General features: G+C 35.2%; 1 protein-coding gene across 5 annotated transcripts in view; it reads right to left on the bottom strand.

The window, feature by feature from the left end:
• LOC149574737 (uncharacterized) overlaps positions 1-27056 on the bottom strand; it is a 170635-nt gene that overhangs the window by 10183 nt on the left and 133396 nt on the right. For 4 of the 5 annotated variants that reach the window (XM_089814556.1, XM_089814554.1, XM_089814552.1 and 1 more), the window contains 2 exons: positions 10294-10371; positions 10103-10159 (listed from right to left, as the gene is read on the bottom strand). The exons of the other annotated variant lie outside the window; for it this stretch is intronic. In XM_089814556.1, the coding sequence (XP_089670682.1) occupies positions 10103-10159; positions 10294-10371 (135 nt within the window). The remainder of the gene's footprint in view (positions 1-10102; positions 10160-10293; positions 10372-27056) is intronic. 5 annotated transcript variants of the gene reach the window in all.

Below are 27056 nucleotides of genomic sequence, written 5' to 3'. Positions count from 1 at the left end.
TTCAGATTTGACAAAGTATGATGGAGTGATGAAGATGAAGTTGCAGAAGCACAATGGAGTATTCTAGCAACTAGTTCGGCTACAAAGTAGATTGAGGAAATACTAGACAGTCGTGTTGGCAAAAGTACAAGGAACAAAACTTATGAAAAATACCTAGTCAAATGGAAAGGAAGGCTAGTAGAAGATTCAGCATGGCTAGCAAGGGAGGAGGTTAACCATCTTGATTTTCCTCTAAATACCTAAGACGTGACAGGGTCACTTCTCAAATTACCTTGGGTGTCTGATGCAGGAGCATCTTGGGTGTAAGAGCAATCTTGCATTAACCAAAAATATTTCATTTCAGTTGTTTGAATAAGGGTTGTCTTAGTGCAGAGTTGTTATCTGTGGAGACTTTCTACTTAGTAATTCAGTCATATAGCTTGGAATGTCCTAACTTCAAAGGTGGGTGTTCATCTTGGATATCATGTGCATTCATAGATTTATTGCAGATTTTGGGTGTGTAATTTTGGTATAAAAACTTTAGGCTCACCGTTGAAGGCCTAGATATGTCCAGATGAGGCCTAAAAACTCTATGAATGGGCGCTTGCATAGAGTTAGGCTTGTGATCAAAAGCTGTGGTTTTCGAAAAGTGATTATAATAGGCAAATGGGCAATGGTTCGGGAGTTATGGCCTTCCAAAGTTGGGCCGACCAAAACTTCGAAAATAAATGTCAAAAATGTATTTGGCCGACTGTATATGTATTGTTAGGGTCTTCCGGCTCTAAATATTAAGTTTGAGCATCTAGAACCTTCCTAAGCGGCATAAAATTGCTTGATTAAGAAATATCCGAACATTGTCTAGGACAACTTTGGGTGATAGCTCACAGCTTTGTCTTGCAAATTACTGTAATGAAGGCACCCATGTGGGTTGGCATATTATAATCCTAAATTTTGTAATTCTACATTTGTGACAATAATAAGCCCATATTTTGTTCTCGCAAATTGTTGTTATTTCTTTGTTTTAGCATATTATAGTCCTAAATTTTGTAATTTCGCATTTGTGGTGATAATAAGAAGCCCATATTTTGTTCTTGCAAATTACTGTTATTTCTTTGTTTTTGTTGTGTTTATGGTATTAAGGGGAGCACCCTTCATCACTCTTTCAATGTGTTTTGAAATGCACAAACAAACGGGGTCCAAAAGATGGGTTCGTAGGTACCCTCCATCATGCTAGTTAATTTGCACACAAGCCACATCGACGACCACTTGTACAACCCTTGAGACCCCAACCTCCTATGTGACATCTCTCAATATATGAAATTGGGACTCTACATCCTTTAACATTCAAAAACATTCAATGCTTTAAAAAACATAAGAGTTAGCTAAACATTGGAGTATGATGTTGATAAGTGGTCAATGTTTAATATTAGTCTATCCATCCTGTGGAGCCTAATCATAATTAGAGGTTATTTTTTCCCACTTTTATTGGTATGGTTTCCCCCAGAATTTTTCTATGGGATTTGGGGGCACTACCCCAAGATGGGATCATAGGGTAGCACCCTCAATGTGCTTCCTGTCACAATATAGGGAAAGGTCGAGGATCAGTGCCCTGCGAGGCTAAAAAGTGACTTTATTTATGTAAAAATTGGGAATTATTTTTCTAGTGGTGAACATATTGTAACCCTAATTTTTTAACTGACACATCTAGTTTAAAATGGCTTAGGATTAGAGATTTTCATATGATAATTAGTAGCTTCTTGTAGCGGTTTTGAGTTGCAAGGGATGGCAAATTATAATAAGGTTGATTTACTAGATAATAATATTAGACTCTCTATTTGGTGGAGGTAGCCCAAGATTGACTGAACTGTGTTAAATCTTCATGTCTTCTGTTCTAATTTTGTGTGTTTTATTTCTTTGCATTATTGGTTATATCTGCATGTAATTGTTATATTTTTGTCTTCTGTAACATCCACTTTTCTCAAGTCTTAATTAACAACTAACTTATCAAGGAAATACAGTTATTACTTTATTTTCATAGGAAGATAGTTATATCAGTTATGTTCATGTGAATGAGATTAATGGTTAAAATTAGTTAAGCAAAATTTTATAACTAGTAATTGAAAACACCATCAATGAATTTACTATGGAAATTAAATTCTACATACCATGGACTTCAAGACCGAAATCAACCTAGGGATGCTTTTGCAAACAGCAAGTTAGTCCACAAATACCACTATATCCATATCAAATGATGACTACCATCCAATACCACTATATCAAAATCAAATGACGATTACCATTAAATACCACTTATATCAATTAGGCATTGATTACCAATGGATCATTTAGGGCATCACAAACCATTGTATCGATTAGGGCATTAGATACCACTATATCATTTAGGGTGTCAAATACCACTATCAATTAGGGCATCAATTACCACTGGATCATTTAGGGCATTAAATACCATTGTATCATTTAGAGCGTCAAATACCACTGTATCACTTAGGGCATCGGATACCACTGTATCATTTCTTTTCTTCCATTGCTAACTGTGGCAATAACATAAGATTATAAGATATGCTCATAATCATTATTCATAAAAATGAAAGACTGAAATATCAATCCTATAGATATATTCCATATTCAGTTGGAAGGTCAACCAATTTAATGATTACCTATTACATTAATGAAAAAGGTTGCTTACATCAAAGGAGATCACTAGATTCGACGATATAAATTAATCCATCATAATATCATAAAAGTAAACATACCTGTTACGGATAAATGTTTGAATGCTCAACTTATCTTTATCAGATGCATGTCCTAATATCTTGTGGAAAGGAGGAAACATTGTCAGGGGCTTAACCACCCAACCTTGGACCATAATTTATCCCCACACAATCTCTAACGAGAAAGACCCTCTCTAGCTGAAATAGACATGGAAGACCTTGTCAACCACTAAGCATCTTGGTATCTAATCACACCACTTGATTTGACAAAACAATAAACATGATCATGCATGAACTGATAAATAATTCATTTTAAAAATAATAAATATTGTTATATTGCATTTGATTTTGTTTCTTGTTATTGCAAATTCCTTTCTCTCACCTCTTCACCCTTTTCCTTGGCTATACATCTGGGTGAGTCTCAGGTGTTTGAATCTCATAACAAACAGTTCTTTCTATTGATTATCAACTGTTTCATGATTAATATACGTTCTAGCTTATCACAATTTGTGATTTGATGAAAGCATTCTTTAAGACTGGAGAAAATGTCATTTGAATTTTAATCTCCAATGGCATAATAAATCATGATTTTATAACATGGTTACTTGGCATTTATTTGCCATAAACAACTCTAATTTAGAGAAGGTCTAACCTATGATATCAAGCAAGATATTTTTGCATCATGATATAAGTTGTAGCTTACTGCTATGTAATTCAAATTTTCTGTAACAAATGAATAAGAAAAACCTATGTTCCTCGAGGACGCATACTCGGCTTAAAACCCCCTGTTTCGGGGACGGGGACGTCCCGGGGATGGCGGGACGGGTATGGGACGTCCCCCAACCATCCCCAAATTCCATTTTTTTGCAGGGGACGTCCCCGAAACTTGGGGACGTGGGGGGGACAAAAGGCCGTCCCCGGTACGGAAAGAGGACGTCTAGCCGTCCCCCGACCGTACCGGGTACAGTCGACCGTCCCCCTTTTTTGCAAGCTCAAAACATTAAAAAAAAACATTTGTTGTGTCTTTTTTGGTCGGCTAGTGGGCCCCACTCCTCCAAAAACCCTAAAATGTATATAACTCAACACATTTAAATTGTTTTAACCATTCTTTAGTTTTCATTTTATGTTGCAGCCGGCTGAAGTTTTCATTTTGCAAGTAGAGGGGGTAATAGTTTTGCTTCCAAAAGCTTGACCAAGGGTTTGATCTTCTATTTTGTCCACCAAGTAAGTATAAAACTCTTTGTGCTTTCATCTATCATTTTTTTAATAAATTTGTAGCTTGCAAAGTCTGATTTTTTTTTTTTTTTCATTGTTTCAGCTCATATATCTATTCAATTGCATATTTAAACACAATGAGCAGCAGTGGGAGTACAAGTAGTAGTAGTGAAGAAGAAAATGTAGAGGTTGATGTTGTTAGTAGTGACACTAAGCAAAAACCCAATCCTAAAGCTGATTTGTTTAAATGCCCTTCCGACATTATGAAGAATTTTGCAAAGGGTCCTTTCAATAGGAAAAAACCTCTTCTCCAATATGTAACACCTAGGCCAAAAGATAAAAAGAATTCGGGAGGGACTAGGCTGTGGGATTGTCATGTTTGTCTTGATGATTTTAGGGGCAGCTATACAAGAGTGAAGTCACATTTTTTAGGTGTTACATGCCAAGGAGTCAAAGCTTGTCCTAACCTAACCAATGAACAAAAATTAGAATGTCAAAGATTGCACTTAGAGGCTGAAATGGAGGGGCAAAATTTGACGGTGACATCACCATCCATTCCTTCAAAATCATCTAGGCATATTTCATCCGCCATTGGTACTAGTGGCAGCCCTAGTGGGTCTAGAGGGAAGAGAAAGATAAGTAGTAGTGAGAAGGGCTCGGTGGAAAGTATGTTTAATGCACAGGCAAATGAGAAGTGTGAGGCATCCATTGGTAGATTCTTTGTTGCCAATGGTATCCCATATAATGCAGCCCGTTCCACTTATTATAAACAAATGGTGAAAGATATTATGAGCATGAATTCCTCATTTGTGCCCTCCAGTGAGCATAAGCTACGAACCACTATCCTAGATAAAGAGTACTCAAAGGTTGCTTTATTATTTGAGGATATGAGACGCACTTGGGTTAGGACAGGCTGCTCTATTGTGATGGATGGGTGGACCGATGTTAGACATCGGCCACTCATCAATATCATTGTCACATCCCCTGTTGGCTCTTATTTTTTGAGAGCCATAGATTGCTCAGGAAAGAAGAAGGATGCAGATTTTCAGTTACCATTTTGCGAGATGCCATAGAGGAGATTGGGCCCTCTAATGTTGTACAGGTTATCACAGATTCTGCACCTGTGTGCAAATCAGCAGGTTTGATGATAGAGGGTGCTTATAGGCACATATTTTGGACCCCTTGTTGTGTTCATTCCTTGAACAATGCATTGAAGGACATAGGGAAGATTGAATGGGTGAAGCAAGCGGTGCTAGAAGCTAGAGAAGTGCAAATGTTTATTTACAACCACCACACTTCACTTGCTCTATTCAGGTCCTTCTCTAAGAAGTAGTTCCTCAAACCAGCCGAGACAAGGTATGTCAATTATAATTATAGTTTACTTTTAGTTTGTTTTAACTTTAAGTTATTTAAAAAAATTATTTATAAGTTTACTTACATGTGATGCTTTTTGTTTTAAATATTAATCATTAATGTTTAAGTTTAAATTTTTAATTGTTGCTATAGGTATTGCACATATTTCATCTTGATGGAGAGGATGATTGAGGTGTATAAGGCCCTTCAATTGATGGTGGTGAATCCAGAGTGGGGACGATGGTCTCATTCTAAGTCCACTGAAGGAAAAGCGGTGAGGCAAAGGATCCTTGATGAGAGTTGGTGGTCCACAATGAAGTAAGTTGTTGGTTTTTAAATTTACTATTAGTCTTTTGCTTGCTGATTTTCCTACTAATAATATTAAAATTCTTAAAATTTTAATTCTGATTTTTTTTTTTTGGCATTTTGATCTTGCAGATACATTTGCTCTATCATAGCACCCATTGTTGATGTCATTAGATATGCTGATACTGATGCTCCTAGTTTAGGAGAGATCTATGAAACTATTGACAGCATGTTGGGTAAGATGAAGAGAATTGTTGCGGCAAAGGATCCTATATTGGGCTTTTATGAGGAGCATATTAGGCCTATTGTGACGCGGAGGTGGAACATAATGAATACCCCGCTTCATATGGCAGCATTTGCTCTAAATCCCAAATGGTATGCACAGTTGGGTGGAAGGGGCCTCCCATGTGATGATCCTGAGGTTTTGGATGGCTTCACAAAAGCAATTGATAAGATGTATTCAGCTCAAGAAGCCTCTACTCTTCGTGCACAGTTCCTTGACTTCACCAACCTTCGTGGCCCAAACTTGGGTAGGCCACAAGCAAGGTTGGATAGAGTTGTTTTGGCACAGAGGGATCCTATTGGATGGTGGACTTGGCATGGGAGAAATACACCTGAGTTAAAGATACTTGTCGGTCGCCTCCTTTCACAGGTTGCTAGTTCTTCAGTTGCAGAGAGGAATTGATCCACATATTCATATATCCACTCTATCAAGAGGAATAGACTTACCTCTAAAAGAGCGGAGAAGCTAGTGACAGTGCATCATGCTCTTCGACTTGCTGATCGCCAGACTCCAGAGTATAGGCAGACACCAGCTTTGCGATGGGATGTTGAGCCTGAGGATGTGGCCCAGATAGATGAGGATGACATAGCACCAGGACTGGTTGGGGTTCCATTAGATGAGACCAGGCTTCCTGTGGAGGATGACAGTGAGGAGGATTTTGATTTTGATGCCATGGATTAGTAGAGGCAGAATAGGAGCAGCAGTCTGCTTCATTTTCTATGTTTTGCTTTTTATGTTGAACATGAACATGATTATGATACATTGATTATATGATACTTATTACTTTATGGCAGTCTATAGCTTTGGGCATATTTTGATTTTGATTTTCAGATTTATGATTTATCATGCTTATCATTATGAGTCTTATGATATTGACAATGGTTAATAACTTAATGTTCATTGTTCAGTGTTCTCTGATATTGTATTGATATGCATTTTGAGAATTGGATACTAAAATACTAAATAGTAAAATACTAAAATCGGATATTATTTCATAGATGGCATTCAAATGTTGTATGTTATGGTTCTATAATGTTTAAATGACATACTCTGTGCTTAGTTTCATATGAATGACATGTATATTTACAAATTTCAATGTATATACTATATTTTAAAATTTTCCTATATATATAGCCGTCCCCGTCCCCCCCCCCCCGTCCCCAAAATCGCCAAAAAAATTTGCCGTCCCGAAAACCCGTCCCACCATCCCCGTACCGGAAACTTGGGGGAACATAGAGAAAAACATATTGCAATGTTTGAATTTTGGATCTCTACATAACCTAGAATAATTTGAAAAGAAAAAGGGGTCTTGCTAGACGCTCAACAACCTACCTCACTGTTGACTGTGAAATTCTTGAATGCTAAACCCAATATGAAAATAGCTCACAATTTCAACAGAATAACAGTATAAAGAAATCATGGAAAGGAACAATGAAATGATTACAATTGATAATAGTAGAGTTATTGGTGCCATGAAATATGTGGTCTGTAATATGCAAGAAGACAGGTGATGAATACAAAAGTCGAACGTTATAACAAGTATGTGCTCAGCTGGCCGCTATGATTCAGCCTTTCATTAACATTCTTCAGGCACTAATATCCAATGTATAAATGTATCACATATTCTACAATCAAGATTATAAAATAAAACTTGGATTGCTATGAACGGCAGTGATTTTCCAATTCAAATTTGTAGGTTATCAACTTATGAAAGAAAGTCGGAAATGAGAGAGATAGAGTCAGTCTCTTGTGAAAGGTTGTCCGGTGCTTGAAAAAGATACATCCACCTCTCACTCACAACTTCTTATAAAAAGAATAATGTGACTCCTTGACTTCCAAGAAGCCATAACGTAAAAGAAATGTATTGGCTTTTGGATGTCAAATAAATGAGCCAAGTGTTCAATCAGTTTCAAATAAGAAAAGAATAAAAAAAATGGAAGAAGATTTGAAGGTTATAATTCGAAAAAATATTATAGTTTATATCTATCTATGTACACTTAGAGAAATTTGTGAGGTGGTGTCAATTTATATTTATCTCTATGTGTACATACATAGGTATATATTAAAATAATATTGTGAAAGATTATTCAAAATCCTTTGAGGTACATATTATATTTTAATTAAATTATTTTATGTTTTAAATTATTTATTTAATAGCTCATACAGTTTCATTGATTGTATCCTGATGTTCAAATCTTTAGGTTCTCAATCATGGTGATTCACAATTCATACCCATTTGCCTAGTGATGGTGATGCTCTTGTGCCCAATTCTTTTCTGGCAATGCTTCCACCCCTTTGATGTGCTTCCTACAAAGAAATTCTTCACAATTAAATCATATTACCATAATAAGTTATTTAATCATGAATAATCATAAAGGCTAACTACCTTTTCAATTCCATGAATTCATAATAAATAACCAACTAGCATGTTATCTTCACATGAAATTATAATGACTAAACATCTTACCATTTCATAGGATTATAACAAATTTAACCGTCAACTAACTTCATGTAAACCTCAATGGCTATATTTTAAATTAGGTCAAAGATTGGGATGTAACGTACCATTCCCCTTGTGTTTTGTCGTCCTCGATGAACTTGAAATTGCAACGAGCATTATAAAGGAGTATTTAAAATTGGAATATAATGTACCATTCCCCTTTGTGTTTCATCATCCTTGATGATTTCTGCAATTTTAGACACTAAAAGAATATTCCAAATACACGATGTATATATAGTATCATGATATGATTTCTTTTGAGAATTGGACCAAAATCTAAATCATGATCAAAACTCAAGGTCTTCAAAGTTTCCAAAGATGCTTGCATGATATCAAAACACATACTCACCTAAGTTCACTTCACCGTACTTGTGGTCACCTCAACATCACTTGAGTTGATTATGTTGTAGGATATTCTATTTTATATTTCTGTCATACTCATGTAGACACTCACCATACCATTAGTTCAATTCTCACATTGATATCTTCATATAAGAGAATTTTTCAGGGTTCAATAACTGAGAGTAAGATAAGTATTCAAAATTGTAATTCCTCAATTGACATGTTCTAGATCATAACTTGATCACATAATTTAAATCACTCATATCTACTTATCTGGCATATGGTACTCTTTAATGAGTAAATCATCCTTCACAGATCACTTGAAAGAGGGTAGTGAATCCATGTTTTCTATTTACGTAACCTTAGTCTTCATGCTCATCATATCACAAAAACATTTCATTAGAACAAATCATCTCATGATAGAATATGCATTTCATCTCCAAAACAATAAACAGCTCAATATGTAAACTCAACATCACATGTGTATTATACATGTATAGCCGTATCTCAAAAGGTAGAAACATGATGTATATTATGAAAGATCATCATACATCTAATCAAGATCATAGAGGTTATGTTTAACAAGGTACCACACTATAGGTGTCCAAATCTCTTAGCACTTGGACTACATGCCCACACGCAATTCCTAAGATGAGGTGCACTTTTGTCTACCATATTCTTTCTTTCCAAGAATCTCTACCTTTTCATGCTGAATATATATATATATATATATATATATATATTGCTTAACCCATCCTTGGATCATGGATTGATCATAAGCATCAGAACAAATTTACACAGGGTTCATATCGAGTAGCTCATCATTCATCTATAAATATTTGGAAGTTTATCTTCTTGTGCAGCTATAAAACACTAAAAACTTGAACCCGAAATAAAGCCAATAACTAAAAATTTTGTGGCAAAATTTGATGTAGTGGTCTCACGTGTCCTAGCAAGTCCAATGAATCTGCTAGACTTGGCAAGTCTAGTGGACAGTCGCAGTTGATTCTGCAGGCCTTGGATGTCCTCAATCAACCAAACACTCAATGAGCATGCCAAATACCTGATTATTCTTGTGGTTGTGACTGAACCGGATACCTTTTACAAATTTAGTTTTGAGCCAAAGTAAGCCATCAAACATAGATTATTATTAAATATAATATCATTTGTTCTAAGACACCAATTGCAAATTTGAGTTTAACATGACCAATTATTCTTATTAAATATAACATTGTATGGTTATAATACCAATTTTCCAATTATTCTAAGCTCTAACTATAGATTTAGTAACAAGATTTTTTATTTGTGTTTATAAGTTTCTATAGTTTTAAATAAAAAGCAAAGAAAGCTATAAGATCAATGATACAAAATTGTTAAATGAAAGAGACTTACAGCTCGTAGTGGAAATTTAAGCCAACGCCCAATGAAAAGTATGATGATTAAATGAATCTGTAAAATTTTATGTAACAACAATCTTAATATTCTGGTTGGGCAATATGAAAGTTACAGAAGAAAGCATTACTTTGAGGAAAACATACACAAAAATGTATATTTTGAAAGTAATTAACAAGTTAGTTACTAACAAAGATGAGTAAAGAAATGAAAACAAATAATGGGCCTCCTCCAGAAATTGCTTCCTTAATGCTAGTAGATGCACCAATCTGCAAAAACAAAAAAAAACATTTTACATATGGGTGTGTGAGAACTAAACTGATGAAGCATCTAAGCTATAGGCTATCAAAAGGTAAAAACAATAAATAACGAGGACATTCTTCAAAAAACTGATGATATAGAAGATCTTAGGGAAGTGTTTGGATAGAAGGGACCTCGCATCTCTTTGAGGATGTTAGAGGAAAAGATTGCAGCAAAGGAAAAGTCTATATTAGTCATATACTATCCCTAATGAATTCTATGGCAATATTAGTACAAAACAAAAAGAGAAACACATGAAGATTGCTTGAGAAGAAGCGCATAAAAATGGATATAATATAAAGATAGAAACAAAATGTAGAGTTGGGATTACAATTTTTTAAAACAGACAAATAAATTGTAGGTCCTTGGTGATCTGCTTCAAATCAGGAATCAGGTAGAAAATAAATTTAACTGTAAGAAATTTATGTATTATAAGCAAAAGATATTAATTTCAATAATTGCAGAAAAACAGGCTCTTGCAGAATTGTAGCTAAATAAACCATCAAAGAGCCCAAATTAACAAACCCCAATATAAAAAACACCAGTCTCTTCCTTGTTCTTCTTCTTAGCTTTCTCTTCAACTTCAATAATCAGGATAATTTTCTTTGCCAAATCTACCACTATATATATGAGCATTTCCTTACCCAAAAATACTTAATTGCATTTCTGGTGTACTACTGGCTACTGCAATCTGATTTGGATATTGTAGCCAGGTTTAAGAGTATAAAATATAACTAGTACAGCTATTAATTCCCTGTTGTCTATTGATTATATTATTGCAATCCCAATATAAAAAACACCAGCCTCTTCCTTGCTCTTCTTCTTAGCTTTCTCTTCAGCTTCTATAATCGGATTACTCTTCTTTGCCAGACCCACCACTATATAATATAAGCATTTACTTAACCAAAAATACTTTATTGCATTTATGGTATACTGCTGCCTACTGCAATCTGGTTTGGATATTGTAGCCCGGTTTAATAGTGTAAAATATAACTAATGCAGCTATCCATTCCCTGTTGTTTATTCATTATATTATTGCCTCATTTATATAGTTTTAATGGTTTTCTTTCAAGGTCATAATTCGCTGGCCCCACTAATATCACAGCTGGCTGCTTTTACAATCATTGTCACATTTGATTAGTTTTCTTGCTAGTCTTGTTTTTTATATTAAAAGCAGCCAAAACTAGGGGTCTGTCCCTTTATAAATCAACAAATTATCAACAGCAGATTGACAACAATCAGCAAAGTATCAGCAAAATGAGAGCCACCTAAACTTTACTCTATCAAAAACCATACACATCCTAACCATATTTAGAAAATATGCATCTAAAGTACCAAAGTTTATGAGAGTCTTAATAAAAACCATATAATGCCATGCAATGTTATAGTAAGTAGAGTTTGGAATAAACCAACTAAAAGTAAACACAAAGGAAGGACTACTAAGGTCATTGAGGCCACCAAAAACCCAAAAACCTGCATTACAACAACCATCATTAATCATGTTTTGCTATGGTTGGACTTGGAAAGCATCATCCTTGCCCACTCTGTTTACTGTTTACAGTAAACTAGGTTTAATACATGCTACGAAAATAGGAGAGTAACACAAAAGTAAATACAGATGCAATGTTTTAGGAAACCACAACTGTATATTCTATTAATGCTTCTCTCAAGTACATCACATGATAATATAAGACAAGATGAGATATCATCAAATGCCTTTCTCGTGAATGAGAAATCATAAATATACTACCTGAAGGATTGCAACTCAATCGTTGCGTCATAATGCCCTTCAATAACCAGCAACCTCCTAACACGTATTTAACTATCCCTGAGAGATAATCCAACTTTACGGACAAAATCATCCCCTCCCAAAAAGAAAGTCGTCTCCTATCGACATACAACAAAATGGAGCCAATGCTTTTTATTACATATATATCAAGAAGAATGAATAAGATGAAGATGAAGGGGGTTGAGGAAGTGTCCCTAGAGGTGTTGGTTGTGATGCAGAAGGGTTCAATTGTGCCCGTGACTCATACACCTATTGGGTCTGCACCTTCAAATCATGTTCGGCCTACATCTGTTCCATTGCTTCCTTTAACACACTGCAATATCCACAAGCTCAGGTTCCTTTGCCTCAGACTCCTTCTTCACCTAAGTCAATCGAGTCTTAGTGGCCTCCAATTGCACCAAGAGCTCTACTCTCTGTCTTCCAAGCAAATTGTTGGCTAACCAAATCACTCTCCCCTACTGCTACTGAGTATTTGACTCCTCCCAAGCCCACTCTGTTGCTACCCTATCTTCCTTTGAGCATAGGTGTCTCGGTACACCTACACTATCTCATAGGTAAGGGCCTCGACTTGGCTCTCCACTATTGAATCCCTAGTAGTCAAATCCTCTAACATCCATGGGGTCTCTACATTTGGCCATCCTCATGCCTCAAAGCACATGGCAAATGTAGTCGGACACCATTTTCCAGCCTTGAGCTAACATATATTCCAAGTATGCTTCGTTGACCTAGCGGCCTTGAGTCACCATATTTGCCAAGTACACCTCTACATCCTCACAAAGGATGCGTCAGGGTGGCTTTGTGGCTGACTGCTCCTCTATACTAAGTGCTCTTTGTAAGACCTCTAACATAGCTTGAGAAGTCTCTACTGTAGGTGGACCCCAATCCATCTCCACTGGCTGACATCCTCCTTCCTCAGGTGCAGGTGTAGTGGCCACAACAAGCTCTCTTCCTCCCAACTCCTCAACCTTAGAAAGATGCGCATCTCTCATAGGTGAGAGTATAGTAGGACCACGTGTGATTGCGGTGAGATTGAACCATTGCATCAAGTAGGCACTCACACGCTCTAACCGACTTGTCTGGATAGGTTCCATGCCTACGGAACCATCTCTCACTGGCTTAGCTTTTAATGTTGTATCCATAATCACCAGTACATCAAACCCAACTACCTCCAATCTAACCTATAGCTCCCCATGTGTCTCACTTCCTTGTATTTGGGGTGTCTCATTAGGTATCTCCATAATCTCCTCCGACACAGCTCTAGGTGGTGATGTGGGGGACTTTGTATCCTTCTCTAGAATCACTACTAATACCTCTGAATTCTCTGCCTCAAGAACAAGCATAAAACCTCTCTCCATCACCATTGGTAGTGGAGTCATGTCAATGGGTGTCCTAGCCTATCCGAAGGCAGGGATAGTTGTTGTACTCACTGTGGTGGTCAGATGTGTTGTCGTAGGTAGGAGAGGTTGTGCAGATAGTATAGGTGTCGAAGTGACTACCTCTACCTCATCCTCCTCGACCATCTGAGTGTTGTCTCCCTGGTCTGTATCACTCTCGCTCTTGGATGTATCCTATCAACCACAATCTATCGATCTGGGCTCTGATCTTGAATACACCTCTTGCCTCTGTCATTTATGTTCTACGATGGCATTTGGTCCTGTTGGGTGGATATTTTGCAATCGACAGTTTTGTGAATAATCCAATCACAAAATAGGTAGACCAACCACAGCATGTGAGACAAAGTCTTTCCTACATTAAAGGGAAGGCTCCCCCTTCTCACTGTTCCTTGGATCAACTCAAGGTAACCAAGAAGTTAAGAGATTTGTGAGGGGTGATACCAATATTCTTTCCTCTTAACTTTCAAGAAAGAATCCACTTACCCGCGGGGTGAGTAATGGGCAAGATGAAATCTCTAACTACACTTCTATCTAGTAGCTCGAAATGGTGATACTGATAAACCAACACCAACTCAAAGGCTGATTGAAAGCGTACCAGTTTGGCTCTGAGTCCTATTTTAACCTATTCTAAAAGAATAACCTCTACTATTGGGGCACAAAGACTTCCAAAAGTAGGGAATTCTAACTATCTTTTTTTGAATTTCAAATGGTAACACAAGCTACAGTCAAAACTTCTAGTCTATGTATTACTACAACCGCTCCCAATCAAAGCTTCAGCTCCAATTGCTTCTTAACTCACTATGCTCTTATTATTGAACACATAATAGCATGAATCAAAGACAATACGCACAAATTATAGTCAAATCTTCTAACTTTCTCTATCGCAATTGCTTCCAGTCAAAGCTTCAAATCCAATTGTTTTTTTTTTTTCACTTTCCTCCCAAATTCGTACTACACAATCAGCGGTATGCTTGCACAACTGTGGCAGAGCTTTCTTGCATACAACAAAGATGTTTTTTACAATGAGGGGAGCACTCCTTATATAGGCAAAGGAGTTGAGAAAAAGATGGAGGAAAAGGTGGGAGCAATTCAACCAACTTTGACCCAATCTAACTAACAAGAGAAATTATTGGATTACATGTCATTACACATGTAATTCATGTTGGGTGGATATTTTCCAACTAACAAGTTTTGGGTAAAATCGAATTACAAAATAGGATGACCAGCCACAGCGTGTGAGACAAAGTCTCTCCTACCTTAAAGGGAAGGCTCCCCCTTCTTACCGTTCCTTGAATCAACTCAAAATAAGCAAGAAGTTGAGAGATTTTGTAAGGGATATTACCAATATTCTTTCCTCTTAGCTTTCAGGAAAGAATCCACTTACTCGCAAAGTGAGTAATGGGCAAGATGAAACCTCAAACTACACTTCTATCTTAAAGTTGTAAATGGTGATACCAATAAACCAACACTAACTCAAATGTTAGTTGAAAGTGTACCAATTTGGCTCTAAGTCCTATTTTAACATATTCTATAAGAATAACCTCTACCATTAGGGCACAAAGACTTCCAAAAGTAGGAAATTCTAACTATTTTTTTTGAATTTGAGATAGTAATACAAGCTACAGTCAAAGCTCCTGGTCTATGTATTGCCACAACCGCTCCCAATCAAAGCTTTAGCTTCAATTGCTGCTTAAATCACTATGCTCTATTATTGAACACACAATAATAACATGAATAAAAAACAATAGGCACAAATTATAGTCAAAGCTTTTAATTAGCTCTATCACAATTGCTTCCAGTCAAAGCTTCAAATTCAATTGCTTATTTTATTCACTTTTCTCCCAAATTCGTACCACACAATCAAAGTTATGCTTGCACAAGTGAGGTAGAGCTTTCTTGCATACAACAAAAGATGATTTTTACAATGAGGGGGGCACTCCTTTATATAGACAAAAGAGTTGAGAAAAAAGTGGAGGAAAAAGTGGGAGTAACTCAACCAACTTTGACCAGGTCTAACTAACAAGAGAAATTATTGGATTACATTCATTACAAATGCAAATCGTATTACATGTAATTATACAATTTCTTACAATACATCCTCTCCAACTACAAACATGAAAGAAAAAGAAAGAAGGAAGAAAAGGAGACAATCCTAGAGATTGTTTTGAAGGGCATTGTACTTGGTGATGCTATCCCGGATGATCATAGGATCAGAAGTTCCCGTGCATTCACCTTGACAACCATGATACTGCGTCTTTTAATAGCCTCTGATTCTCTTTGATGAATTGTTCGTTGTTATTTAAATACTCAATGTGATCAAGCTTCTTCTTTCTCGAGCTGTCATATATTTTCCTTTGTAGATTGACACATTATGGAGTCTCTGACACTTTGAAGACCTTATTAATGATGTTCAGATGTAAACTTGAAACAACTTTCGACCATTTTTTTTTTTTGAAGCAAAGTGTTTGGCAGATCCCACATGAACTCAAGTTCTCAAACAACCATTGGGAAAATGAATATCAAATGACTTACTGCTTTTTGAGAATGAAAACATGCCTTCTTGATGGGATATCTTTGATTATTTTTGAAAAAGTATTGAAATATCTTGAAGAGTGTGCCACAACATGAAGATGATAACATCTTCCAATGAGATTGAATCCTTGATAACTTTAGGATTTGAGTTACAATAACGAATTCATGAGGGGTGGGTATTCGAGGTATGGATTAGACACTTATGAAACACATATGATGACTGGAAATGAACTGGAAAGCATATATATTTGGATGGAAAGGGCCAAAGTCAGTCTTAGAAAGATGGATTGTATGTGGGCAATGATGGGCTTTTGTGGGTATGGCCAAGAATGCAAGTTCGGATGCATATAAATGCATGCAAATGATAACTTTTCACTTTAAAATTGTGAACTTTAGTTAAAAACAGATTCTCTGGATGTCATTACACATAAAATAAATTACATGTAAATATTTTTTGTCATTTGAAATCTTGATGTGATCAAGCTTTTTTCTCTTTCAAGTTGTGAATTATCTTGTCAGACTTGCACATTCTAGATTTTCTGGCACTTTAAAGACCTTCTCAAAGATGTCTAGAGGTAAACTTGAAACAACTTTCTGAGAAGCATTTACAACTACTTTTTTTTGAAACAAAGTGCTTGACAAATTTCCACACAAACTTAGGTTCTTGGACAACCATTGGAAAAATGAAGATCAAATGAATTATTGCTTCTTGAGAATCAAAGCATGTCTTCTTAACGGGTTATCTCTATTCTTTGAAGAAGTTTTGACATCTTTTGAAGAGTGTGCCACAACATGAAGATGATAACATTTTCCAATGAGATTGAATCCTTGAAAACTTTGGGATTTGAATTATAATGACGAATCCATGATGGGTGGGTATTCAAAGTATCGATTAGACACTTATGGAACAAATATGATGACTGGAAATGAACCCGAAAGCATATGTATTTGGATGAAAGGGGCCAAAGTCAGACTTGGAAAGATGGATTGCATGTGGGCAATGGTGGGCTTTCGTGGGTATGGCCAAGAATGAAGTTGGGATGCATATGAATGTGTGCAAATGATAACTTTTAACTTTAAAAGTGTGAGCTTTTGTCAAAAATGGGTTCTCTGGACATCATTACATATAAAGTGGATTACATGCAAAACGAACATACATTTAAGTTCAAAAGATGGAAAACGTGTAAATGGAAACGAAGGATGAGATTGCATGTAAATGTGGATGGAGGGTGAGATTACACAAAATCGCATTTGGAGGATGAGATGCAATTTGTCATGACATGGAGAGTGGAATTACACGTAATTGTTGTTGAAGTGTCATTGCATATGAAAGCAACAGATGCGATGTGCTTTGGAATGTAATGGCGAATATGAAATAAAACGATACACTTGCACGAAGAGGTGGAAGGTGGAGTGAAGTGAAATGTGCTCAAGTTCTCAAAAAAGAACCTGCAATTTCTTCCATACGAAGAAATAACAAGAAAGAAAGAAAACAAACAACAAAAACAAGCACAAAAGAAACACGTGCCTTTGGTTATAGACTCAAACATGCCAAGAGGCAAGTTACTTTAAAATGCAAATTTGCATTTGGAATTTGGGAAAAGTGCAAAAGCATGAAAATGAGAATTTTCATCATATTTAAAGGAACAATGCTATATTCATGGCATATATATGGACGATTGTGCAACATCAAGCTAAAATATGCATGGAAATAGAAAGATAAGCATGGATTGATGATCAAGTTTGAAAATGTCCATTTACTTGGAGATCAAAGAGCCAAAAATGATGGAGAAAGAAGCTTTGAAGACCAATTCTCCTCCAAATCCGGATTCTCAAACAATAATTTGACTTCTTCCATACTTGCATAACACAAATATTAATGAGCAATGAAGGGTCGAATTTGACATGAAAATGCCAAAAACCTAGTCTCTAAAGGCAATAGCATGCATTAAAACTCAAAAACAGCCCCTATTGATCCAAACATATTGGCTGGAAATGCCATTTTTTGAGTTTTTTGAACAAAATCATGCCCTTTTCATTCAAAAAGCTGGGTCGTTTGTGCAAAAACGTGGTTCATAAATTAATATAAATTGATCATTTTTTACCTTTCAATGCAAAAAATGACTTCACCAAATGCTAATACATGGATCCGAATCCAAAAATGTGGCTCCAAAATGCAAAAAAGTAAATGAAAAGCCCAATTTTCTGGGCGTTTTTAGCAAAAACGTGATTCATAGAGGGCATGAAGTGAAGTGTTTTTTACCTCTAAAGGAAAAAATGTGTTCAATAGCATATAGATGGATCAAAACCTCAAAATGACTTATATTTGAGCCAAAAAGTGATCAAAACTGCCTAAAATCTGGGCATTTTTCATTAAAATGTGGCTTAAATGCAAAAATTTGGGTTATTTTTGTTTTGGATATGCAAAATCATGACCCACAAATGCATGTATATGCATTAAAACTAAAAAATGCCCCTCTTGTGATAGATCTTAAGCCATTATATGGGCAGATATAAGCATTTTTGATGAAAAGCGTGTTCTTGGAAGAAGAAAACATCAAGGTGCCCTTGAATCTTCAATTTCAAGTTCCATGAGGGCATATGCATGTATTAAAGGCAAATTGCACCTTCTGGGGTGCATTACATATTTTAAAAATATGTAATAAAGTCTCCCAATTCAAATTGTACCTTTTGGATGCAAGTGCATGTTTTAAAAACACATGTAATGGAGTCTATAAGCAAAAGTGCACCTTTTGGATGCATTCGCATATTTTAAAGTTTGCTCTCAAATGACCCTTAGTGCAAAATCACACCTTTTGGGAGTCACTGCATATTTTGAAAACACTCAAATATGCATGTCTCACTTTTCGGGAGTCATTGCGTATTTTAAAACACATGTAATGACATGTTTTATGTGTTTTAAAATTATCTTTTTTTCATTTAAAATCTCACCTTTTGGATGCAATTGCATATTTTGATGAAAATGTGCTTGTAGACATGTTATGCACAACTTAAGTGATGAATTAAGCACGTGCCAATTTATGTTTTAAAAAAATATTTCTCAAATGGGTCATAAATAATATTTACACTATATAAATAAATATATAATTTGCAAATATCATTTCAAAAGTAATATTTACAAAAATGTTTTGAATTAAAATTCAAAAATTAAATCAAACTATATAGTTAATATAGCCACTTAGGTGCAAAATTAAAAAACAACTCAACTTAAAAAGTGCTCTATAGTTATTTTAAGTGAAAAATTAAAAAAAATAAAGTAACTTAAAAACATAACATAAAGTAAATTTATGTTATATTTTTCAAAAGGTGAATGTCAACTTCAAAATATGACATGATATTTTAATTCGTGCAATTGCACCTGAAAGGTCCAATTTTTGAGCACTAAAATGATTATATCTTTTGATTAGCAACTCCAAGTAAGCCCGAAGATAGATCAAATCGAAGGGAAAACTGAAAGCAATAAGTTTAAGTAAACCAAAGGACCAAAAGCCAATAAACACACTCAAAAGTGAGAAAAAGGACGTTGAAGGCTTTAAAAATCAAGCATAGGCGTGACAAGCAGAAAAACTAAAAGGACTTGACAAAAGCCTTTAGTAAAAGGATTCATTATATCAATTGGAATTGATTGGTTGATCAATACTAACCAAATAAATAATAAACCAAACTCAGAGAAATGCGAAACTAAATTGAAAAAGTTTTGTACTGTTACCTACATTTTGTGATGACAAAATGCAGGACAATAGGTCTTTCAGCAACCTTCTATCTTCCAGGTGTGTCCAAGTGATGCCAACGCATGATGGGACATTCTCCTCGCACCAAGGTACTTGGTTTGACAACAAGTATGTCTACCAAAATTTGTCTTAGTGTAGCATCCAAAAACAAATTGATAGCATAATGCAGCACCTAAAAAGTCTTGTGCTGCAATCTCATAAATTCATACACCTTACCACCCATTAATACTGTAACAAACGAATTTTATTAACTAAAAAGAATGGAATTAATATCTAAATTCAAGTAGAACTGAAAGTAATTTTTCAACTAACTTCTGAAACATAGCATCTTATAATCCATTTCATCAAATATTAACTGAAATAACAATTAACTGAAATAACGATTAACAGAAATATCATTCAACTGAAATAACTACTAACTGAAGTAACCATTTCCTAACATTCTTTGTATACAAGTAAAGTAAATTATTGTCATTTTTACTATGATACAAGAGGAAAACAAATGCATAGCAAGGATATAGAAGGAACATACAAAAAGTAACTAGTGAGTTTTTAACTGGTTGTGCAAGCCTCGATTTTCGCATACGAGGAGAAGCATTTACTTAAGCTTAACCTCCCAACTACGGACCATATCCATCCTCACACAATCTTTTGAAAAGGAAGGCCCTCCCTACCCCGGGAATATGCTTGGGGTACTACTAGTCTAGCCATCCGAGCAATACCAGTGTTAAGAATGTCTGCATAGTTATGGAAAGACATGTCTGAATAACTGGCGCTATGGACATCATGTGATATTAAGAAGGAAAACACACCTTTAACAACCTTGGCCAAGGTTTTTGGATGGGTTTCTAATCCTTGATCACCACCGCTCGACTTAACAACAGGAAACCAATGGACATGCATGAGCTATTAAATGATTCTTTTTCAAATAATATATTTACATCTAATTTTGTTTCATGTTCTTGCAGATGTTTTCTCTCACCTCTTCACCCTCTTCCTTGGCTATGCAGCCTAGTAAGTCCTAAGTGTTAAATCCTAGAGTAATCAAACTCTTTTTGCTGAACCTCAGCTGGTGTAAATAATATTATAAAATTTCAGTATGTTATATCACAATCTTTAAGACTTTAGAACTAATCTTAATGGACTTGCAAGGAATATCATTTGATTCTGAAATCCATCAATAAACAGAGACATATGAACTTATCATGTATATTCGATCTTGACTCGACATGGGAAGAATGGACTCATCGAATATCTATTTGATATTGCAATACAATAATAATGTACGGAATTCATGGACACATTACTTACTACTGTAATTCGAATGCAATTATAAATATATAGCAATTTACGATTGGAAAAGCTGACCACATAACCTAGTCTGGAAAATGTGGGCTTTGCTTGACTCTATGCAACCCATTCTTCTTGACGTGAGCAACCAAAATGCAAAGTTCAAGGTAAAAATGATTACAACTTGTCCTTGATCGTTGGCAACAAAGATAGAATGAAGAAAATGTAGGAGAGCAAAGGTATAACGTGTAGAAGAAATAATGTTTTGGTTCTCCTGACTTGCATAAATAAAGGAGGCATTCGAAAACATAAAGGCTTCCAAGAAGCCATGACTCTATGATCGGTTATAAGAGAAGAAGAATCATCTTCTTGAATCACTAATAAAATTGCCAAGTGTACATTCTCGCCTTATAAGAGGAAGAAAAATAAATATGAAAGACAACTTGAAGGTTACGTAATGAAAAGGATAATTTATGAAGTTATATATACTTATGTATTTGCACATATAAATATATATATATATATATATATATATATATATATTATTATGATGGCATAATATTTAATATTTATCCAAGGTTGTACCTACTAAGGTATGCATATCTAGAAATGTGTATCACCTGGAAGATTATTTTTATTTCTGTATCTTCTCATAGTGTATGCACACTTAGATATACATATTTTAATAGATATAATCTTGTATAAATTAATACTATGGTGTCACTTTATTTTTATATCTATGTGCACGCACATAAATATGTACTATATTGAAGTGATGAGAATGTCAACCATAAGCCATTAAAGTTATGTACTTTAATTAAATTAAAAAGTTTAATGTTTTAATGTTTATCTAATAGCTCATGCATGTCCAATGATTGTATCTTGTTATACAAGTCGCTAGGTCCTTACCAAGATAGCTAGAGGTCATACCTGTCGATCAGATAAATGGACTAAGGTAGTACCCCATTTCATAGATCCCATTAAGCAATGCTTGTCCCCTTTGTCTGCTCTTGCAATCACCCATGCAACATTTTCCACAATAATAACAAGTTCCATGATAAATCCATAATAACAAAATACATAGATATTAGTAAGGAATTTAGATAATAACCATAATTCCAAAACCAAGCAACTGCTAACTACTATCATCATCATATAACAAATAATGGATAACGACCATCATCATTAAAGAGTTATACAAAATAAGTGATGACAAACAATTTCATAGGATATTTAACTACCCTTTTCACATGAATAGGAAAGAAAAAATCCATACAACTCAATGGCTATAATAATTTAAATTAGGTAAAAATTTGGGATATAACATAGCCTTCCCCTTATGTGTTCATCGTCCTAGATGAATATCACAACAAAACTTAAAAATATTATCTGTTCAAATCATTACAGCTATAAAAAACTGAAAATAAAAGTTCAAGCTCTAGCCTTGGAGAAAAGATGGGGGTATTTTTAGAAAATTTCAATGTAATCTTCCCAAGTAGCATTATATTTGCATACTGATCCCATTGAACCTTGCATTGAGTCACATATCGATTTCGTAAGCGTAGCTTACGCACCTCGAGTATTCTAAGTGGTTCTATTTCCACCATCCCTGGATCTCCTACCTAGAATAGGTTCCAATCAATTATATGATCATGACAAGTGATGTATTTCTTAAGAAATGACACATGAAAGACTTCATGCATCTGAGCAAGAGCTAGTGGTAGGGCAATTTTGTAGGCTATTGGGTTCATGATTTCGAATACTTCAAAGGGTCCCACATACCTTGGGGCTAACTTGGCATTCTTACCAAACTTGATGGTACTCTTTAGGGGTTTTACTTTTAATAACACCTTTTCTCCCACTGAGAATTCTCTAGGTGTCCTTTTTGCATCTACATAACTTTTTTGTCTATCATTGGCTTCTTTTAACCTTTGCCGAATTTGTATTACCTATTCTTCCATCTCCTTGAGCATTTTGGGTCCAACAATTATTATGTCCTCGACTCAATTCCATCTTTCAAGAGTTCTACATTTGCGACCATATAAAGCCTCAAAGGGGGTCATTTTAACGGTGGATTGATAGGAATTATTATAAGCAAATTCCACCAAAGGTAGGTACATTTTCCACTGGTATTGTTGATCCATACGATAGACTCTTAATAGATCCTCCAAAACTTGGTTTACTCTTTCTGTTTGACCATCAGTCTCAGGATGATTAGCTGAGCTGATATTTAACTAAGTTCCCAATGCTGAAAATTAAGTTTGCCAAAATCTGGAAGTTATCCTAGCATCCCCATCTGACATAATTTTCTCTGAAATTCTATGTAGTTTAAAAATCTCCTTGATGAATTTATGAGCGATTTCTGGTGCTCCATCAGATAGGTTTTCTAGTATGAAGTGAGCAACCTTAGTCAACCTATCCACCACTACTAAGATGGTGTTGTGTCCATTCTATGTCGTAGGTAATCTTTGTACAAAACCCATAGAAATTATCTATCATTTCCACTTTGGTACTTTGTTTGGGTGCAAAAGGCCAGCTAAGTAACAATGTTCTGCTTTTACTCTTTGGCATTCCAAGCATCCTGCCACAAAATCTGTTATTTCTCTTTTCATTCCCTTCAAAAAATATAATGATTTTATATCTGACAACATTTTAGTCACTCCAGGGTGTCCTGAATACAGAGCTGAATGGGATTCTCCTAGAATCACTCTTCGAATTTCAAGTTTTTTGGGTATATAAATTGTCATGATATCCTAACAATTCATCTTCTTCTATTCTAAATTCTGAATACCTAGGATCTTGTGGGTCTCTGATGAGAGCTTGGCTGATCTCTGCATAAAATTCATCATGTTCCAGATGTTGTAGTACCTGATCTCTTAATCTGACATCTATGACAGCCATTGCACAAATATGTTTCCTTCTGCTTAAGGCATATGTTACCTTGTTTTCGTTACCCTTAATATAGTTAATATCAAATTCGTAATCTCCTAAAAATTCCAACTGCCTCCTTTGTCTAGCATTAATGTTGGGTTGAGTAAAGATATATTTTAGACCATGGTGATCAGATCGAAGATTGAAAGGTTTCCCAATCAAGTAGTGTCTCCACATTTGGAGGGCATGTACAATAGCTACTAGTTCCAGATCGTGAGGAGCGTAATTCTTCTCATAATTCTTCAACTTCCTTGACTCATATGCAATTACCTGCTCATCCTGCATTAGCACACCTCCTACTCCTTCCCCTGATGCATCATTTATGACAGCAAATTTATTTTGTGGGTCGGGCACTCTTAGTGTGGGTGCGGGAGTTAATGTTTCCTTCAAATAATCAAAAGTTGATTGACATTTTTCAGTCCATAATAATTTCTTTCCATTCCTCTGAAGTGATGTGGTCTGGTAAGCTATCTTGGAGAAATTTCTGACAAACTTCCTATAGAATCCTGCCAATCCATGAAACTCATGACTTATGTTACATTCTTAGGTATAGGCTATTCCCTAATTGCTTTGATTTTTGATAGATCTATAGCTATTCCTTGGGCTGATATAATGTCCTAAATACTAGATTTTTTTATGATAAAAAGCGTATTTAGACAATTTCTCATATAATTTATGTTCTTTCAGCCTTTGTAGGACTTTTTCTAGATGCGCTTGATTTTTTTTTTCATTTTTCGAATAGATTAGGATGTCATTTATGAAGATTGGTACAAACTTATTTAGACAATCTTGAAATATGCTATTCATCAAATTCATAAAGTTGCCGAAGCATTGGTTAACCTGAAGGGTAATACTATGAACTCATAATGCCCATATCTAGTTCTCAATGCAGTTTTGTGAATGTCTTCACCCTTGATGCGGAGCTAGTGATACCCTGACCTTAAATCAATCTTTGAAAATACTGTACTGCTACTCATTTGATCAAAAAGGTTGTCCACTCTACGAAGTGGGTATCGGTTTTTTATAGTGACCTTATTGAGCATCCTATAATCTATGCACAACCTCATACTTCTGTGCTCCTTTCAGACGAACAATACTGGGTCTCCCCATGGTGAAACGTTGGGCTAAATAAGTTTCTTATTTAACATATTCTGTAACTGCAATTGCAACTCCATTAATTCTACGGTGGTCATCCAATAAGGAGCTCGATAAATTGGTTTTGCTCTTGGTACTAAATCTATGGTAAAATCAAAAACTCGAGATGGAGGTAATCAAGGAAGTGTGCAGAGTCATTTGAATAGAATTTCTAGATTTCAATTATGGTGCAAGTCCGAATTCCTTTTACGGAGTGTATAGAGTCATCACCAATTGTAACTTCATCTGTTTCGATTCACATACTTTCTAGGCTATCCTAATATCCAGTGATGTGTCTAGAAGATCCATTGTCAACTATCCATGTTTTCTTTTTGGTTGATATCTGGCTAGATAATGCTAAATAGAAGGCATACTTCTCATATTCATTGCCTTCATTTGACTTCTTAGATTTTGCAAAAGATGCTTGAGGTTTAGATCTATTGGGACAATTTATTGCATAATGTTCATACAGATCACATCTGTAGCATTGGATTTTGGACAAGTCTTTCTTCTATTTGGATTGTCCTTTTCCACGAAAAGTTCTTTTCTTTTTATTGTTTTTCTTTTTTCCCTTCTTATGAGCATTTTTATTAAGAACTTGAATATCTTCATCTAGGGTCTTGTGTTTTCCCTTAATCATTAATCTCGATTCTTCTTGAAGACAATCTGATCTTAAACAATCTAGTTTAGGGATTTTAGACCTAGCATTTATGCCTTGTACAAAGGATTCCCAAGAGTTTGGAAGTCCTTCTAATGCTATTAAGGATAATTCTTGATTTTCAATCTCATAACCAAGTGCAAATAATCAATATCTCAAGTCTGTGATTCTCATAAAGAAAGCATTTATAGTTTCTCCTTTTATTCATGCTCACACTATTCATCTGACTTTTAAGAGCAAGTTTTATGCCTGTGATTATAAATGCATTTTCAAGAGCTCAAAACATATGATATGCTATGGTATGTTTTGCCACAATAGGTACTATGTGATCTCAAATGGCATCTACAATTATCTTCATAGCCTTTTCTTTTTTCTCGATCCATTCTGATTTCTCAGGATCATCTTTAGGTTTCTCTTTGTCTTTTTTTACAAATGATTCCAATTTGTTTTCTTTTAACAACATCATTAATCAAAGTTTCTAGGATTTGAAGTTATCAGCACTTCCAAGGTGATGTTTGAATCTCATTGTGTTTGTCATTTTTGTAGGGAGAGAGGATTTGTTATCTAAAGTAAAGATCTGATTCAATAAACTTTGTGTGATCTTTCCTTAGCCAAGTTCTAATACCATGTAAAGTTTACTAACAGATTTTTCTTCTGATGCTGAAGTATGTATGTTTTATTTCAGGTCTAGTAATTGCAAATGAAAGGATCCAATGTGTTGCATAATATATATTAATTCAATGCAAATATGATATAACAGTTTCTTTCAATTCGATGTCTGTACTGCCTCCGATCTGCCCACATTAATCAATTTCAATGCTCGCAATATTCGAGTGGCATACATTTATATACAAAGGTGGTCGAGTGTTTGGTGAATGGCCATGTCTCCAAATGGAGACATAACCATTCACCGAAGCACCCAATCAGTGGTATGGTCACAACCGTTTGTTTTAATCATAACAAAACTAATGATTACAAGACTTAACAAAGTCTAAAGCAATCATTGATGATTAGAATAAATGGGATCATTTGTTGAGTTCATTGTCAAATATAAACATAAGAACTATATGCACGGTCAGTTCTGAATGCTACAATCACAATAACAATGCAGATTATATTCATGCATACATACATATCAATATTCAAATCATATTGACATGTATATATACATGAG

Source organism: Cupressus sempervirens, chromosome 2, assembly GCF_028749045.1.
Source record: "Cupressus sempervirens isolate cs-2001-9-10 chromosome 2, ASM2874904v1, whole genome shotgun sequence".
Taxonomy (NCBI): Eukaryota; Viridiplantae; Streptophyta; class Pinopsida; order Cupressales; family Cupressaceae; genus Cupressus; species Cupressus sempervirens.
The sequence above is the reverse complement of the archived record's forward strand: the minus strand, read 5'-3'. Positions and strand labels throughout refer to the sequence as shown.